The following is a 17,515-nucleotide window of genomic DNA, read 5'->3' on the forward strand; positions in this document are numbered from 1 at the left end:
CCCCGAGGTCCCCATGGTGTCCCCATGGTGTCCCCACCATCCCCAGTGTGTCCCCAGCATGTTCTCGAGGTCCCCATGGTGTCCCCATGGTGTCCCCATCATGTCCCCATCAACCCCAGTGTGTCCCCAGCATGTTCTCGAGGTCCCCATGGTGTCCCCGTGGGGTCCCCAAGGTCTCCATGCCACACCCAGCATGTCCCCGAGGTCCCCATGGTGTCCCCAAGGTCCCCCCACCATCCCAGTGTGTCCCCAGCGTGTTCTTGAGGTCCCTGTGGTGTCCCCACAGTGTCCCCATGGGGTCTCCAAGGTCTCCATGCCACCCCCAGCATGTTCTCGAGGTCCCCACAGTGTCCCCAAGCTCCTCCCACCATCCCCAGTGTGTCCCCAGCACGTTCTTGACGCCCCCATGGTGTCCCCATGGTGTCCCCAAGGTCCCCCCACCGTACCCAGTGTGTCCCCAGCAGGTTCTTGAGGTCCCTGTGGTGTCCCCACAGTGTCCCCATGGGGTCTCCAAGGTCTCCATGCCACCCCCAGTATGTTCTCGAGGTCCCCACAGTGTCCCCAAGCTCCTCCCACCGTCCCCAGTGTGTCCCCAGCAGGTTCTCGAGGTCCTCACGGTGTCCCCATGGTCTCCGTGCCACCCCCACTATGTCCTTGAGGTCCCTGTGGTGTCCCCAGGGCCCCCCAAGGTGGCTCCAAGGATGGCCTTGAGGTCCCCCAGGTGGCCTCGACGTCCCCGTGAACTTCTCAGGCTCCTGAAGGGTGGCCCATAAGGTGTCCCCAAGACCCCATGGGTGTCCCCGAGGTCCCCAGCGTCGCCCCAGGGTGCCCTCATGGTCCTTGGAGAGTCCTTGAGGTCCCCAAGAGTGTCCCCAAGGGCCCTGTGGTCTTCCCAGGGTGTCCCTGAGGTCCCCAAGGGTGTCCCCAGGGTCCCCATGGTCTTCCCAGGGGTGTCCCTGAGGTCCCCAAGGGTGTCCCAAGGGCCCTGTGGTCTTCTCTGGGTGTCCCCAAGGGCCCTGCCGTGTCTCCAAGGGTGTCCCCAAGGTTCCCATGGTCTTCCCAGGGTGTCCCTGAGGTCCCCAGAGTGTCCCTGAGGTCCCCAAGGGTGTCCCCAGGGTCCCCATGGTTTTCCCGGGGTGTCCCTGAGGTCCCCAGGGTGTCCCTGAGGTCCCCAAGGGTGTCCCCAGGGTCCCCATGGTCTTCCCAGGGTGTCCCTGAGGTCCCCAGGGTGTCCCTGAGGTCCCCAAGGGTGTCCCCAGGGTCCCCATGATCTTCCCGGGGTGTCCCTGAGGTCCCCAAGGGTGTCCCCAGGGTCTCCATGGTCCCCAGGGTGTCCCTGAGGTCCCCAGGGTGTCCCTGAAGTCCCCAAGGGCCCCCCCAAGATCTCCAGGGTGGCCGTCAAGGTCCTCGAGGTGTCCTTTGGGGGGTCCCCATGGTCTCTGGGGTGTCCCCAGGGTGTCCCCAGGGTGTCCCCGAGGTCCTTCAGGTTGTCCCCAACGTCCCCAACGTGTCCCCAAGGTGTCCTGGGGAGTGGCAGCCGGGTGTCCCCGAGGTCCCTATGGTGTCCCCGAGGTCCCCAAGGGGTCCCCAAAGTCCTCCGAGAGGTTCCGGGGTGTCCCCAGGGGTGGCAGCGGGGTGTCCCCGGGGTGTCCCCAGGGGTGGCAGCGGGGTGTCCCCACAGGTTGGTCACTGCTGGGCGCCTGGGGACCATCGGGGACGGGGCCTTCGCCGGGCTGGTGCTGCTGGAGTACTTGTGAGTAGTACTGGGAGGGACTGGGAGGCACTGGGTGGGCACTGGAGAGGCACTGGGAGGGACTGGGAGGCACTGGGGAGGGACTGGGTGGGCACTGGGAGGCACTGGGAGCACTGGAGAGGCACTGGGGAGGGACTGGGAGGCACTGGGGGCACTGGGGAGGGACTGGGTGGGCACTGGGAGGCACTGGGAGCACTGGAGGGGCACTGGGGAGGGACTGGGTGGGCACTGGGGGCACTGGAGAGACACTGGGGAGGGACTGGGAGGCACTGGGGGCACTGGGGAGGGACTGAGTGGGCACTGAGAGCACTGGAGAGGCACTGGGGAGGGACTGGGTGGGCACTGGGGGCACTGGAGAGGCACTGGGGAGGGACTGGGAGGCACTGGGGGCACTGGGGAGGGACTGGGTGGGCACTGGGAGGCACTGGGAGCACTGGAGAGGCACTGGGAGGGACTGGGTGGGCACTGGGGGCACTGGGGAGGGACTGGGTGGGCACTGGGAGGCACTGAGCTGTATTGGGAGGCGGTGGATGTGCACTGGGAGGCACTGGAAGCACTGGAGAGGCACTGGGAGGCACTGGGGGCACTGGAGAGGCACTGGGGAGGGACTGGGTGGGCACTGGGAGCACTGGAGAGGCACTGGGAGGGAGTGGGTGGGCACTGGGAGGAGACTAGGAGGCACTAGGGAGGGACTGTGGGGGACACTGGGCCATACTGGGAGGCACTGTGGGTTACTGGGGGCACTGGAGAGGCACTGAGGAGGGACTGGGTGGGCACTGGGGGCACTGGGAGGCACTGAGTTGTATTGGGAGGCACTGGGAGGGCACTAGGGAGGGACTGGGTGGGCACTGGGAGGCACTGAGGGCACTGGGAGGCACTGGTTGTATTGGGAGGCACTGGGAGGGGACTGGGAGGGACTAGGGAGGGACTGTGGAGGACACTGGGCCACAGTGGGAGGCACTGGGTGTGCTGGAGAGGCACTGGAAAGGGACTGGGTGGCCACTGGGAGGCACTGGGGAGGTACTGGGAGGCACTGGAGGCACTGGGGAGGTACTGGGTGGGCACCGGCAACACTGAGTTGTATTGGGAGGCACTGGGAGGGTGCTGGGTGGCACTGGGGAGGGACTGAAGAGGGACTCAGGAGGCACTGGGCTTTGCTGGGAGGCACTGGGGGGGACTGGGAGGCACTAGGGAGGGACTGTGGGGGACACGGCCATACTGGGAGGGACTGTGGGTTACTGGGAGGCACAGGTGTGAGGCTGGAAGGAACTAGGGATTGATTGGAGGGGACACTGGGCTGTACTGGGAGAAACGGTGGGTGGGAATGAGAGGGCACTGGGACTGGAAGGCACTGGGGTGACACTGGGGTGTACTGGGAGGCACTGAGGGCCACTGGGAAGGCCACTGGGGGCCACTGAGATTTACTGGGAGGGATGTCATTGGGCACTGGGGTATATTTGGGCACTGGGGTATAGTGGGGGGACACTGGGGTATACTGGGAGACACTGGGGGGACACTGGGGTGTACTGGGAGGCACTGAGGGCCACTGGGAAGGCCACTGGGGGCCACAGAGATTTACTGGGAGGGACGTCATTGGGCACTGGGGTATATTGGGGGGCACTGGGGTATATTGGGGGGCACTGGGGTATAGTGGGGGAGCACTGGGGTATACTGGGAGGCACTGGGAGGACACTGGGGTGTACTAGGAGGCACTGAGGGCCACTGGGAAGGCCACTGGGGGCCACTGAGATTTACTGGGAGGGACGTCATTGGGCACTGGGGTATAGTGGGGGGACACTGGGGTATACTGGGGGGGCACTGGGGTATACTGGGAGACACTGGGGGGACACTGGGGTGTACTGGGAGGCACTGGGGTATACTGGGGGGGCACTGGGGTATACTGGGAGACACTGGGGGGACACTGGGGTGTACTGGGAGGCACTGAGAGCCACTGGGAAGGCCACTGGGGGCCACTGAGATTTACTGGGAGGGATGTCATTGGGCACTGGGGTATATTGGGGGCACTGGGGTACAGTGGGGGGGCACTGGGGTATACTGGGAGACACTGGGGGACACTGGGGTGTACTGGGAGGCACTGGGGTATAGTGGGGGGGCACTGGGGTATACTGGGAGACACTGAGGGGACACTGGGGTGTACTGGGAGGCACTGAGAGCCACTGGGAAGGCCACTGGGGGCCACTGAGATTTACTGGGAGGGACGTCATTGGGCACTGGGGTATATTGGGGGGCACTGGGGTATATTGGGGGGCACTGGTGTGTACTGGGAGGCCTTGGGGGGACACTGGGGTGTACGGGGAGGCACTGAGGGCCACTGGGAAGGCCACTGGGCGCCACAGAGATTTACTGGGAGGGATGTCATTGGGCACTGGGGTATACTGGGGGCACTGGGGTATACTGGGAGGCACTGGGGGGACACTGGTGTGTACTGGGAGGCACTGAGAGCCAGTGGGAAGGCCACTGGGGGCCACTGAGATTTACTGGGAGGGACGTCATTGGGCACTGGGGTATATTGGGGGGCACTGGGGTATATTGGGGGGCACTGGGGTATACTGGGAGATACTGGGGGGACACTGGGGTGTACTGGGAGGCACTGAGGGCCACTGGGAAGGCCACTGGGCACCACAGAGATTTACTGGGAGGGATGTCATTGGGCACTGGGTATATTGGGGGGCACTGGGGTATAGTGGGGGGCACTGGGGTATACTGGGAGACACTGGGGGGACACTGGGGTGTACTGGGAGGCACTGAGGGCCACTGGGAAGGCCACTGGGAGCCACAGAGATTTACTGGGAGGGACGTCATTGGGCACTGGGTATACTGGGGGGCACTGGGGTATATTGGGGGGCACTGGGGAATACTGGGAGACACTGGGGGGACACTGGGGTGTACTGGGAGGCACTGAGGGCCACTGGGAAGGCCACTGGGGGCCACAGAGATTTACTGGGAGGGACGTCATTGGGCACTGGGGTACAGTGGGGGGGCACTGGGGTATACTGGGAGGCACTGGGGGGACACTGGGGTGTACTGGGAGGCACTGAGGGCCACTGGGAAGGCCACTGGGGGCCACAGAGATTTACTGGGAGGGACGTCATTGGGCACTGGGGTATATTGGGGACACTGGGGTATATTGGGGGATACTGGGGTATACTGGGAGGCACTGGGGGGACACTGGGGTGTACTGGGAGGCACTGAGGGCCACTGGGAAGGCCACTGGGGCCACAGAGATTTACTGGGAGGGACGTCATTGGGCACTGGGGTATATTGGGGGGCACTGGGGTATACTGGGGGGCACTGGGGTATACTGGGAGGCGCCGGGGGAGCCTGGGGAGGGCAGGGGAGGTACTGGGGGTAACTGGGGAGGGGCTGGGAGGCACTGGGGGACACTGGGGGTGTCCCCAGGTTCATCGAGGACAACGAGGTGGGGACGATCGCCCCCACGGCGCTGCGGGGGCTGCGGGGGCTGCTCTACCTGTGAGTGCCACGGGGGACCCTGGGGACACTGGGGACATCCCGGGGGGACGCTGGGGACACTGGGGGCACCCTGGGGGGACACTGGGGACACCCTGGGGGGACACCCTGGGGACACTGGGGACACCCTGGGGGATGCTGGGGACACTGGGGACACCTCGGGGGGATACTGGAGACACCCCGGGGGGACACTGGAGACACCCCGGGGGGACACTGGGGACACCCCGGGGGGACACTGGGTCACTGGGGACACCCCGGGGGGACACTGGGGACGCCTTAGGGGGATGCTGGGGACACCTCGGGGGACACTGGGGACACTCCGGGGGGACACTGGGGACATTGGGGACACCCCGGGGGGACACTGGGGATACTGGGGACACCCCGGGGGGACACTGGGGACACCCAGGGGGATGCTTGGGACACTGGGGACACCCTGGGGACACTGGGGACACCCTGGGGACACCCCGGGGGGACGCTGGGGACAGCCTGGGGGGACACTGGGGATGCCCTTGGGGACACTGGGGACACCCAGGGGGACATTGGGACACCCTTAGGGTCACCTAGGGACACCCGGGGGGACACTGGGGACACCCTGGGGACACTGGGGATACTGGGGACAGCCTGGGGACACTGGGGACACCCCTAGGGTCACCTGGGGACACCCGGGGGGACACTGGGGATACCCTTGGGGACACTGGGGACACCCCAGGGGGACATTCCTGGGACACCCTGGGGACACTGGGGACACCCTGGGGGGACACTGGGGACACCCCGGGGGACGCTGGGGACACTGGGGACAGCCTGGGGACACTGGGGACACCCTGGGGGGGACGCTGGGGACACTGGGGACAGCCTGGGGGGACACTGGGGATGCCCTTGGGGACACTGGGGACACCCGAGGGGACACTGGGGACACCCTGGGGGACACTGGGGACACCCTGGGGACACTGGGGACACCCTGGGGGGACTCTGGGGATACTGGGGACAGCCTGGGGACACTGGGGACACCCTGGGGGGGACGCTGGGGACACTGGGGACAGCCTGGGGGGACACTGGGGATGCCCTTGGGGACACTGGGGACACCCCAGGGGGACATTGGGGACACCCTTAGGGTCACCTGGGGACACCCGGGGGGACACTGGGGACACCCTGGGGACACTGGGGATACTGGGGACAGCCTGGGGACACTGGGGACGCCCTTAGGGTCACCTGGGGACACCCGGGGGGACACTGGGGACACCCTGGGGACACTGGGGATACTGGGGACAGCCTGGGGACACTGGGGACAGCCTGGGGGGACACTGGGGATGCCCTTGGGGACACTGGGGACACCCCAGGGGGACATTGGGGACACCCTTAGGGTCACCTGGGGACACCCGGGGGGACACTGGGGACACCCTGGGGACACTGGGGACACCCTGGGGGGACACTGGGGATGCCCTTGGGGACACTGGGGACACCCCAGGGGGACATTCCTGGGGACACCCTGGGGACACCTTGGGGACCTCTGGGATACCCTGGGGACACCGGGGAGATCCTGGGGCACCCTGGGGACACCGGGGACAGCCTGGGGACACTGGGGACAGCCTGGGGGCAGGGGGGGGTGTGTGTCCCCCCCGTGGGATCCCCCTCCCCCCGCGGCCGGGTGTCCCCCGTGTCCCCCACGTCCCCTGTCCCCGTGTCCCCGCAGGAGTTTGGCCAACAACCGCCTGGAGACGCTGCCCCGGGGGCTCTTCCAGGGGCTGGAGACCCTGACCCAGCTGTGGGTGACATGGGGACACGGGGGGGGGGACACGGGGGGACATGGGGGGGGGGACACACGGGGACATGGGGGGGGACATATGGGGACACGGGGGGGGGGACACGGTGAGGTGGGGACGTGGGGGGACATGGGGGACGTGGGGGGACATGGGAACACGGGGGATGAGGGGGGGGATGTGGGGACATGGGGGACGTGGGGGGACATGAGGGGACATGGGGACTGTGGGTGACACCAGGCTGGGCACAGGGCTTTACTGGGAGGCCCTAGGATGTACTGGGAGGCCCTAGGATGTACTGGGAGGGACTGGAGGGGGACCCGGTGGGACACTGGGGGACACGGGGATGGGGGACACATGGGGACATGGGGGATGTGGGGGGACATAGGGGAATGGGGACATGGGGGGACATGGGGACTGTGGGTGACACCAGGCTGGGCACAGGGCTTTACTGGAGGCCCTAGGATGTACTGGGAGGCCCTAGGATGTACTGGGAGGGACTGGAGGGGGACCCGGTGGGACACTGGGGGACACGGGGATGGGGGACACATGGGGACATGGGGGATGTGGGGGGACATGAGGGGACATGGGGACTGTGGGTGACACCAGGCTGGGCACAGGGCTTTACTGGGAGGCCCTAGGATGTACTGGGAGGGACTGGAGGGCGACGCCACGGGGGTGCTGAAGGGACCCGGGCGCCCGGCTGCGGGTGACATTGTCGGGGGGGGGGGGACGGGGACCCCCACCTGGGGACAGGGACCTGCGGGGGAACCCCTTCCAGTGCGACTGTCACCTGCGCTGGCTGGTGGCCTGGCTGGCCAGTGCCACCCCCCCCGCCGAAGCGGGGCGCTGCCGGGGACCCCCCCCCCCGCCAGGGCGCCCCCCTGGCCCAGCTCCAGCCCCGCGACTTCCACTGCCTCGCCTCCGGTACCGCCCTGTCCCCTGCGTCCCCTGCGTCCCCAGCCCCTGCGTCCCCTTTGGCCCCGACCCCTGCGTCCCCTTTGTCCCTGATACCTGGGTCACCCCCATCCTGGACACCCGGGTCCCCTTTGTCCCCAACCCTGGGTCACCCCCATCCTGGACCCCTGGGTCCCCTTTGTCCCCAACCCCTGCGTCCCCTTTGTTCCCGACCCCTGGGTCCCCTTTGTCCCCACCCCCCCCGGGTCCCCTTTGTCCACAACCCCTGGGTCACTCCCATCCTGGACACCCGGGTCCCCTTTGTCCCCAACCCCTGGGTCCCCTTTGTCCCCAACCCCTGCGTCCCCTTTGGCCGCGACCCCTGGGTCCCCTTTGTCCCCGATACCTGGGTCACCCCCATCCTGGACACCCGGGTCCCCTTTGTCCCCAACCCCTGGATCACCCCCATCCTGGACACCTGGGTCCCTTTTGTCCCCACCCCCCGGGTCCCCTTTGTCCCCAACACCCGGGTCCCCTTTGTCCCCAATACCTGGGTCCCCTTTGTCCCTGACCCCTGGGTCCCCTTTGTCCCCAACATCTGGGTCCCCCCCATCCTTGACACCCGGGTCCCCTTTGTCCCCAATACTTGGGTCATCCCTGTCCTGGACACCCGGGTCCCCTTTGTCCCCAATACTTGGGTCCACCCGTCCCAGTCACCTGGGTCCCCTTTGTCCCCAACACATGGGTGCCCCCATTCCTGACCCCTGGGTCCCCTTTGTCCCTGACCCCTGGATCCCCTTTGTCCCCAACATCTGGGTCACCCCCATCCTGGACACCTGGGTCCCCTTTGTCCCTGACCCCTGGGTCCCCTTTGTCCCCAACCCCTGGGTCACCCCCATCCTGGACACTTGGCCCCCCTTTGTCCTGGTCACTTGTGTCCCCTGCCCCACGTGTGCCTGTGGGGGGGAGGGGTGGGGGTCAGGGTGGGGACCCAGGTGGCCGGGAGCTGACGGGGGGATGGGGGGGTGGGGGTGGGGGGGGGTCCCGCAGAGCTTCGGCCCTTCCAGTCGCTGCCCTTCTCCTCGCTGGCGGCCGAGCCCTTCGCCCTGGGGGGGCACCCGGGGGTGGCCCTGGCCCAACCCTTCGCCGGGGCTTGCGCCCTCCTGGAGTGGGACCAGTTGGCCGGACGTTTCCGGGCTCCCACCATCATCAACGGTGAGTGCCAGGACCCCCAAAACCCCACCTTGGTAAGGAGGAACCCCCAAAAGATCTGGGGGGAGGGGTCCAAAAGTGAGCGGAGAGATCTTAAAAAAGGCTTGAGAACCTTCGAAAATGAGCAGAAAGACCAAAAATGAGATGAGGCACCCCAGAAAGGGTTTGAGGAACCTCAACAATTACCTGAAGGACCTCAAAAATCATTTGAGAAACCTTAAAAATGAGCTGAAAGTCCGAAAAATGGTTTGAGGAACCTCAAAAATGATTTGAGGGACCTCAAAAATGAGCTGGAGGACCTCAAAAATGGTTTGAGGAGCCTTAAAACTGAGCTGAAAGACCTGAAGAACCGCAAAAATGATTTGAGAAACCTTAAAAATGAGCTGAAAGACCGAAAATGGCTTGAGGAACCTCAACAATGGTTTGAGGAACCTCAAAAATGAGCTGGAGGACCTCAAAAATGGTTTGAGGAACCTTAAAAATGAGCTGAAAGACGAAAAATGGTTTGAGGAACCTCAACAATGGTTTGAGGAACCCCAAAAATGAGATGAGGGACCTCAAAAATGGTTTGAGGGACCTCAAAAATGAGCTGGAGGACCTCAAAAATGATTTGAGAAACCTTAAAAATGAGCTGAAAGACCAAAAAATGGTTTGAGGAACCTCAAAAATGACCTGAAGGACCTCAAAAATGGTTTGAGGAACCTTAAAAATGAGCTGAAAGACCAAAAAATGGCTTGAGGAACCTCAACAATGACCTGAAGGACCTCAAAAATGGTTTGAGGGACCTTAAAAATGAGCTGAAAGACCAAAAATGGTTTGAGGAACCTCAACAATGGTTTGAGGAACCTCAAAAATGAGATGAGGGACCTCAAAAATGATTTGAGAAACCTTAAAAATGAGCTGAAAGACCAAAAAATGGTTTGAGGGACCTCAAAAATGAGCTGGAGGACCTCAAAAATGGTTTGAGGGACCTTAAAAATGGTTTGAGGGACCTCAAAAATGAGCTGAAGGACCCCAAAAATGAGCTGAAGGACTCCAAAAATATCCTAGAGGAGCTCAGAGCTGCGCTGGGGGTGCCAAAACCCACCCCAGTGCCCCACGAAGGAACTAGGGGGACCCCAAAAATGCCCTTGTGGACGACATCAACCCTAAGATGTCCCCGATGTCCCCACAGGGTCATCCCCATCACCCCAACCCCAATGTCCCCAATGTCCCCATAGGGTCATCACTCCCACCCCAACGTCCCCAACGTCCCCATCACCCCAACCCCAATGTCCCAAGGTCCCCACAGGGTCATCCCCATCACCCCATGTCCCCACAGGGTCATCACCCCCACCCCAACCTCCCCAGTGTCCCCACAGGGTCATCTCCATCACCCCAGTGTCCCCAGTGTCCCCACAGGGTCATCCCCATCACCCCAACCCCAATGTCCCCAGAGGGTCATCCCCATCACCCCGATGTCCCTGATGTCCCCATCACCCCAAGCCCAAGGTCCCCAATGTCCCCACGGGGTCATCACCATCACTCCAATGTCCCCATAGGGTCATCACTCCCACCCCAACGTCCCCAACGTCCCCATCACCCCAACCCCAATGTCCCCAAGGTCCCCACAGGGTCATCCCCATCACCCCAATGTCCCCACAGGGTCATCACCCCCACCCCAACCTCCTCAGTGTCCCCACAGGGTCATCGCCATCACCCCGACGTCCCCAATGTCCCCATCACCCCAACTCCAATGTCCCCAATGTCCCCACAGGGTCATCACCATCACTCCAACATCCCCGTAGGGTCATCACTCCCACCCCAACGTCCCCAACGTCCCCATCACCCCCACCCCAACGTCCCCGATGTCCCCATAGATTCACCCCCATCACCCCAACCCCAGTGTCCCCACAGGTTCATCTCCATCACCCCAGTGTCCCCAGTGTCCCCACAGGTTCATCTCCATCACCCCAACCCCAATGTCCCCAATGGGTCACCACCATCATTCCAACGTCCCCATAGGGTCATCACCATCACCCCAATGTCCCTCATGTCCCCATCACCCCAACCCAAACATCCCCAATGTCCCCACACGGTCATCAGCCCCACCCCAACGTCCCCGATGTCCCCACAGGGTCATCACCCCCACCCCAACGTCCCCAATGTCCCCAGAGGGTCATCCCCATCACCCCAATGTCCCCAATGTCCCCCTCACCCCCAACCCCAACGTCCCCAGTGTCCCCACAGGGTCACCCCCATTACCCCAACCCCAACAACCCCACAGGGTCATCCCCATCACCCCGACGTCCCTAAAGTCCCCATCATCCCAAATCCAATGTCCCCAATGTCCCCACGGGGTCATCACCATCACTCCAACGTCCCCGTAGAGTCATCACCCCAACCCCAACGTCCCCAATGTCCCCATCACCCCAACCCCAATGTCCCCAATGTCCCCAGAGGGTCATCCCCATCACCCCAATGTCCCCAATGTCCCCCTCACCCCCAACCCCAATGTCCCCGATGTCCCCATAGAGTCACCCCCATCACCCCAACCCCAATGTCCCCACAGGGTCATCTCCATCCCCCCCGCGTCCCCAGTGTCCCCACAGGTTCATCCCCATCACCTCAACCCCAATGTCCCCAGAGGGCCATCCCCATCACCCTGACGTCCCTAAAGTCCCCATCACCCCAACCCCAATGTCCCCAATGTCCCCACAGGGTCATCAGCCCAACCCCAACCTCCCCAGTGTCCCCACAGGGTCATCCCCATCACCCCAGTGTCCCCAGTGTCCCCACAGGTTCATCCCCATCACCCCAACCCCAATGTCCCCAATGTCCCCACAGGGTCATCACCCCAACCCCAACCTCCCCAGTGTCCCCACAGGGTCATCCCCATCACCCCAGTGTCCCCAGTGTCCCCACAGGGTCATCCCCATCACCCCGACTCCACTGTCCCCAATGTCCCCACAGGATCATCACCATCACCCCAACATCCCCGTAGGGTCATCACTCCCACCCCAACATCCCCAACGTCCCCATCACCCCCACCCCAATGTCCACGATGTCCCCACAGGGTCATCCCCATCACCCCAACCCCAGTGTCCCCAATGTCCCCACAGGGTCAACAGCCCAACCCCAACCTCCCCAGTGTCCCCACAGGGTCATCCCCATCACCCCAACACCAATGTCCCCAGAGGGTCATCCCCATCACCCCGACGTCCCCAATGTCCCCATCACCCCAACTCCAATGTCCCCAATGTCCCCACAGGGTCATCACCATCACCCCAACATCCCCGTAGGGTCATCACCCCCACCCCAACGTCCCCAACGTTCCCATTGAGTCACCACCATCACCCCAATGTCCCCAGTGTCCCCACAGGGTCATCAGCCCAACCCCAACCTCCCCAGTGTCCCCACAGGGTCATCCCCATCACCCCAGTGTCCCCAGTGTCCCCACAGGGTCATCCCCATCACCCCAACCCCAATGTCCCCAATGTCCCCACAGGGTCATCAGCCCAACCCCAACCTCCCCAATGTCCCCAGAGGGTCATCCCCATCACCCCAACCCCAGTGTCCCCAGTGTCCCCAGAGGTTCATCCCCATCACCCCAACCCCAGTGTCCCCAGTGTCCCCACAGGGTCATCCCCATCACCCCAACCCCAACGTCCCCACAGCGTCGTCCCCACCACCCCGACGCCCCCCCTGTCCCCACCACCCTGTCCCCTCGCTCACCTCCGCCCCCCCCTCCCTAACGTCACCCCCGATTGTGTGTGTGCGTGTGTCCCCCCCTTTCTGTCCCCTCAGGCTCCTCCCCGGTGGCCTGCCACCCCCTCCAACTGGGCGGCGCCTTGGTGGTCGTGGTGGCCCAACTGGGCGGCGGCTCGGCCGTCTGGCGCCGCGCCGGCGGCCCCGGCAGCCGCTTCGTCCGCCTCCAGGCCCTGGGGAGCGGCCGCCTCCGCCGGCCCCACGCGGTGGCCAGCGCCCGCCTCGGGGGCCACTGGTACCTCGGGGTGGCCGATAGCTCCAAGGGTGGCACCAGCACCCTCTTCCGGTGGGGAGGGCGGGGCTTCTACCCCCACCAAGCCCTCCGGCCGTGGCACCGCGACACCCACCTGGAGTTCCTGGAGCTGGGCGGGCGCCCGGCCTTGGTGGTCTGCAGCGGGACGCGGCGGCCCCTGGTCTACCGGTGGAGCGGGGCGGCCTTCGCCCCCCACACCGACATCCCCCACGTGCCCGACGTCTACGCGGCCAAGCACTTCCGCCTGCGGGGCCACGTCTTCCTCTGCTTGACCCGCTTCTTGGGCGACGCCAAGGTGAGGGGCGGGGCGGGGGTCCGTCACCGTCACGTGTTCACGGGGGGGCTACCAGCTTCGTGGGTCGGTGGGGGTCCATCAGCATCATGTGATCATGGGGGCCCACCAGCTTCGTGGGTCTATGGGGATCCATCACCATCACGTGCTCATGGGGGGCCATCAGCATCACGTGCTCATGGGGGGCCATCACCATGATGTTCTCATGGGGGTCCATCAGCATCACGTGCTCATGGGGGACCATCACCATCAGGTGTTTGTGGGGGGCCATCACCATCATGTGCTCGTGGGGGGCCACCAGCTTCACGGGTCTATGGGGGTCCATCACCATCATGTGATCATGGGGGCCCACCAGCTTCACGGGTCTATGGGGGTCCATCAGCATCACGTGCTCGTGGGTGGCCATCACCATGATGTGCTCATGGGGGTCCATCACCATCATGTGTTCATGGGGGGCCACCAGCATCATGGGTCCATCATCATCACGTGCTCATGGGGGTCCCTCACCATCACGTGATCATGGGGGCCCACCAGCTTCGTGGGTCTATGGGGGTCCATCAGCATCATTTGCTCATGGGGGGCCATCACCATCAGGTGTTCATGGGGGTCTATCACCATGATGTGCTCATGGGGGTCCATCACCATCACGTGATCATGGGGGCCCACCAGCTTCATGGGTCTATGGGGGTCCATCAGCATCAGGTGCTCATGGGGGGCCATCAGCATCACGTGTCCATGGGGGGGCTACCAGCTTCGTGGGTCGGTGGGGGTCCATCAGCATCACGTGCTCATGGGGGGCCATCACCATGATGTTCTCATGGGGGTCCATCAGCATCACGTGCTCATGGGGGACCATCACCATCAGGTGTTTGTGGGGGGCCATCACCATCATGTGCTCGTGGGGGGCCACCAGCTTCACGGGTCTATGGGGGTCCATCAGCATCACGTGCTCGTGGGTGGCCATCACCATGATGTGCTCATGGGGGTCCATCACCATCATGTGCTCATGAGGGTCCATCACCATCATGTGTTCATGGGGGGCCACCAGCATCATGGGTCCATCATCATCATGTGCTCATGGGTGTCCCTCACCATCACGTGATCATGGGGGCCCACCAGCTTCGTGGGTCTATGGGGGTCCATCAGCATCATGTGCTCATGGGGGGCCATCACCATCAGGTGTTCATGGGGGTCTATCACCATGATGTGCTCATGGGGGTCCATCACCATCACGTGATCATGGGGGCCCACCAGCTTCATGGGTCGGTGGGGGTCCATCATCATCACGTGATCATGGGGTCCATCACCATCAGGTGCTCATGGGGGGTCACCAGCACCACGAGTCCATAGGGGTCATCACGTGCCCATTGGGGTCTGTCACCATCATGGGTCCATGGGGGTCCATCTCCACCACTTGGTTATGATGCCCAGATCAACCCTTCCCATGATGCTCCTGGCCTAATGCAGCCCTTCTCAAGATGCCCAACCCAAAACCTTCTCATGATGATCACAGCCCAACCCCAACCTTCTCAAGACGCCCACCACCCACCCCAAACCTCCTCAAGACACCCACCACCCAACCCCAACCTTCTCAAGACACCCACCACCCAACCCCAACCTCCTCAAGACGCCCACCACCCAACCCAAACCTTCTCAAGACACCCACCACCCAACCCCAACCTTCTCAAGACACCCACCACCCAACTCAACCCTTCCCTATGATGCCCACCACCCAACCCCAACCTTCTCAAGACGCCCACCACCCAACCCCAACCTTCTCAAGACACCCACCACCCAACCCAAACCTTCTCATGATGCCCACCACCCAACCCCAACCTCCTCAAGATGCCCACCACTCAACCCCAACCTTCTCAAGATGCCCACCACCCAACCCCAACCTTCTCAAGACACCCACCACCCAACCCCAACCTTCTCAAGACGCCCACCACCCAACCCAAAACTCCTCAAGACTCCCACCACCCAACCCCAACCTTCTCAAGACACCCACCACCCAACCCCAACCTTCTCAAGACGCCCACCACCCAACCCCAACCTTCTCAAGACACCCATCACCCAACCCCAACCTTCTCAAGACACCCACCACCCAACCCCAACCTTCTCAAGACACCCACCAGCCAACCCCAACCTTCTCAAGACACCCACCACCCAACCCCAACCTCCTCAAGACACCCACCACCCAACCCCAACCTTCTCAAGATGCCCACCACCCAACCCCAACCTTCTCAAGACTCCCACCACCCAACCCCAACCTTCTCAAGACACCCACCACCCAACCCCAACCTCCTCAAGACACCCACCACCCAACCCCAACCTTCTCAAGATGCCCACCACCCAACCCAAACCTTCTCATGATGCCCACCACCCAACCCCAACCTTCTCAAGACGCCCACCACCCAACCCCAACCTTCTCAAGACTCCCACCACCCACCCCAAACCTTCTCAAGACTCCCACCACCCAACCCCAACCCTTCCCCATGACGCCCACCACCCAACTCAACCCTTCCCCATGACGCCCACCACCCAACCCAACCCTTCCCCATGATGTCCACCACCCAACCCAACCCTTCCCATGATTCTCTCTCTCCAGGTGATGCGGTGGGAGGGCTCCATGTTCCGGGAGGTCCAGCAGGTGCCGGCGCGGGGTTCGTTGGTCTTCCAACCGTTGGCGTTGGCCGGCCACCGTTACGTCATCCTGGGCAACGACTACGCCCCGAGTCGCGTCTACCGCCTGGGCCCTGGTGGCCACCTGGAGCTCACCCAGGAGCTCCTGGCCCCCTCGCCCCGCGCCTTCGCCCCCCTCTCCTTGGGTCATGGGCACTTTGTGGTGGCCTCCAGCTTCAAGGGAGCCACCCAGATCTACCGGCACGTCACCGTGGACTTGGGGTCTTGAGGGACGTGAGGACATCATGGAGTTGAGCACCTGAGGGACGTGGGGACATCATGGAGCTGAGCCTGAAGGACATGGGGACATCATGGAGCTGAGCACCTGAGGGCCATGGGGACATCAAACGTCCTGGAGTGGAGCACCTGAGGGACATGAGGACATCATGGAGATGGGCACCTGAGGGCCATGGGGACATCATGGAGATGAGCACCTGAGGGACCTGGGGACATCAAACATCCTGGAGTGGAGCACTTGAGGGACATGGGGACATCATGGAGTTGAGACTGAGGGCCATGGGGACATCAAACATCCTGGAGTGGAGCACCTGAGGGACATGAGGACATCATGGAGATGGGCACCTGAGGGACATGGGGACATCATGGAGGCAAGGACCTGAGGGAGCTGGGGACATCAAACGTCCTGGAGTGGAGCACCTGAGGGCCATGGGGACATCATGGAGATGAGACTGAGGGACATGGGGACATCAAACATCCTGGAGTGGAGCACCTGAGGGACATGAGGACACCGTGGAGATGGGCACCTGAGGGACGTGGGGACATCAAATGACCTGGAGCTGAGAACCTGAGGGACACGGGGACATTGTGGAGGTGAGGACCTGAGGGACGTGGAGACATCATGGAGCTGAGCACCTGAGGGCCATGGGGACACCATGGAGATGGGCACCTGAGGGACGTGGGGACATCAAAAGTCCTGGAGTTGAGCACTTGAGGGACATGGGGACATCATGGAGCTGAGCACCTGAGGGACGTGAGGACATCATGGAGGCGAGGACCTGAGGGACGTGAGGACATCATGGAGGTGAGGACCTGAGGGACATGGGGACATCAAATGACCTGGAGCTGAGAACCTGAGGGCCATGGGGACACCATGGAGATGGGCATCTGAGGGACATGGGGACATCATGGAGATGGGCATCTGAGGGACATGGGACATCATGGAGTTGGGGACCTGAGAGCCATGGGGACATCATGGAGGTGAGGACCTGAGGGACATGGGGACATCAGCCACCGCGCCATGGACCTGGGCACCTGGGACCTGGGGACATCGCCCGCTAGGTCATTGTGGACCTGGACACCTGAGGGACACGGTCATCGGCCATGAGGTCACCACGGAGATGGCACCCGAGGGACACGGCGGCACGGGGACATCAACCGTCGTGTGTCACCTCGCCACGGACCTGGCGAGGTGA

The 17,515-nt window shown here is 63.3% G+C and overlaps 1 protein-coding gene across 1 annotated transcript; it reads left to right on the top strand.

Annotated features, from left to right (window-relative positions):
• The first annotated feature begins 1,432 nt into the window (after positions 1-1,432).
• LOC147412324 (uncharacterized) lies at positions 1,433-16,311 on the top strand. The gene is made up of 9 exons (XM_086481476.1): positions 1,433-1,572; positions 1,682-1,753; positions 5,174-5,245; positions 6,933-7,004; positions 7,756-7,820; positions 7,963-8,594; positions 8,949-9,111; positions 12,895-13,403; positions 16,009-16,311. The coding sequence occupies exons 1-9, from the start codon at positions 1,433-1,435 to the stop codon at positions 16,309-16,311; spliced, it is 2,028 nt and encodes a 675-aa protein (XP_086337602.1).
• The last annotated feature ends 1,204 nt before the right edge of the window (positions 16,312-17,515 follow it).

Source organism: Leptosomus discolor, unplaced genomic scaffold, assembly GCF_034619465.1.
Source record: "Leptosomus discolor isolate bLepDis1 unplaced genomic scaffold, bLepDis1.hap2 HAP2_SCAFFOLD_262, whole genome shotgun sequence".
NCBI lineage: Eukaryota > Metazoa > Chordata > Aves > Leptosomiformes > Leptosomidae > Leptosomus > Leptosomus discolor.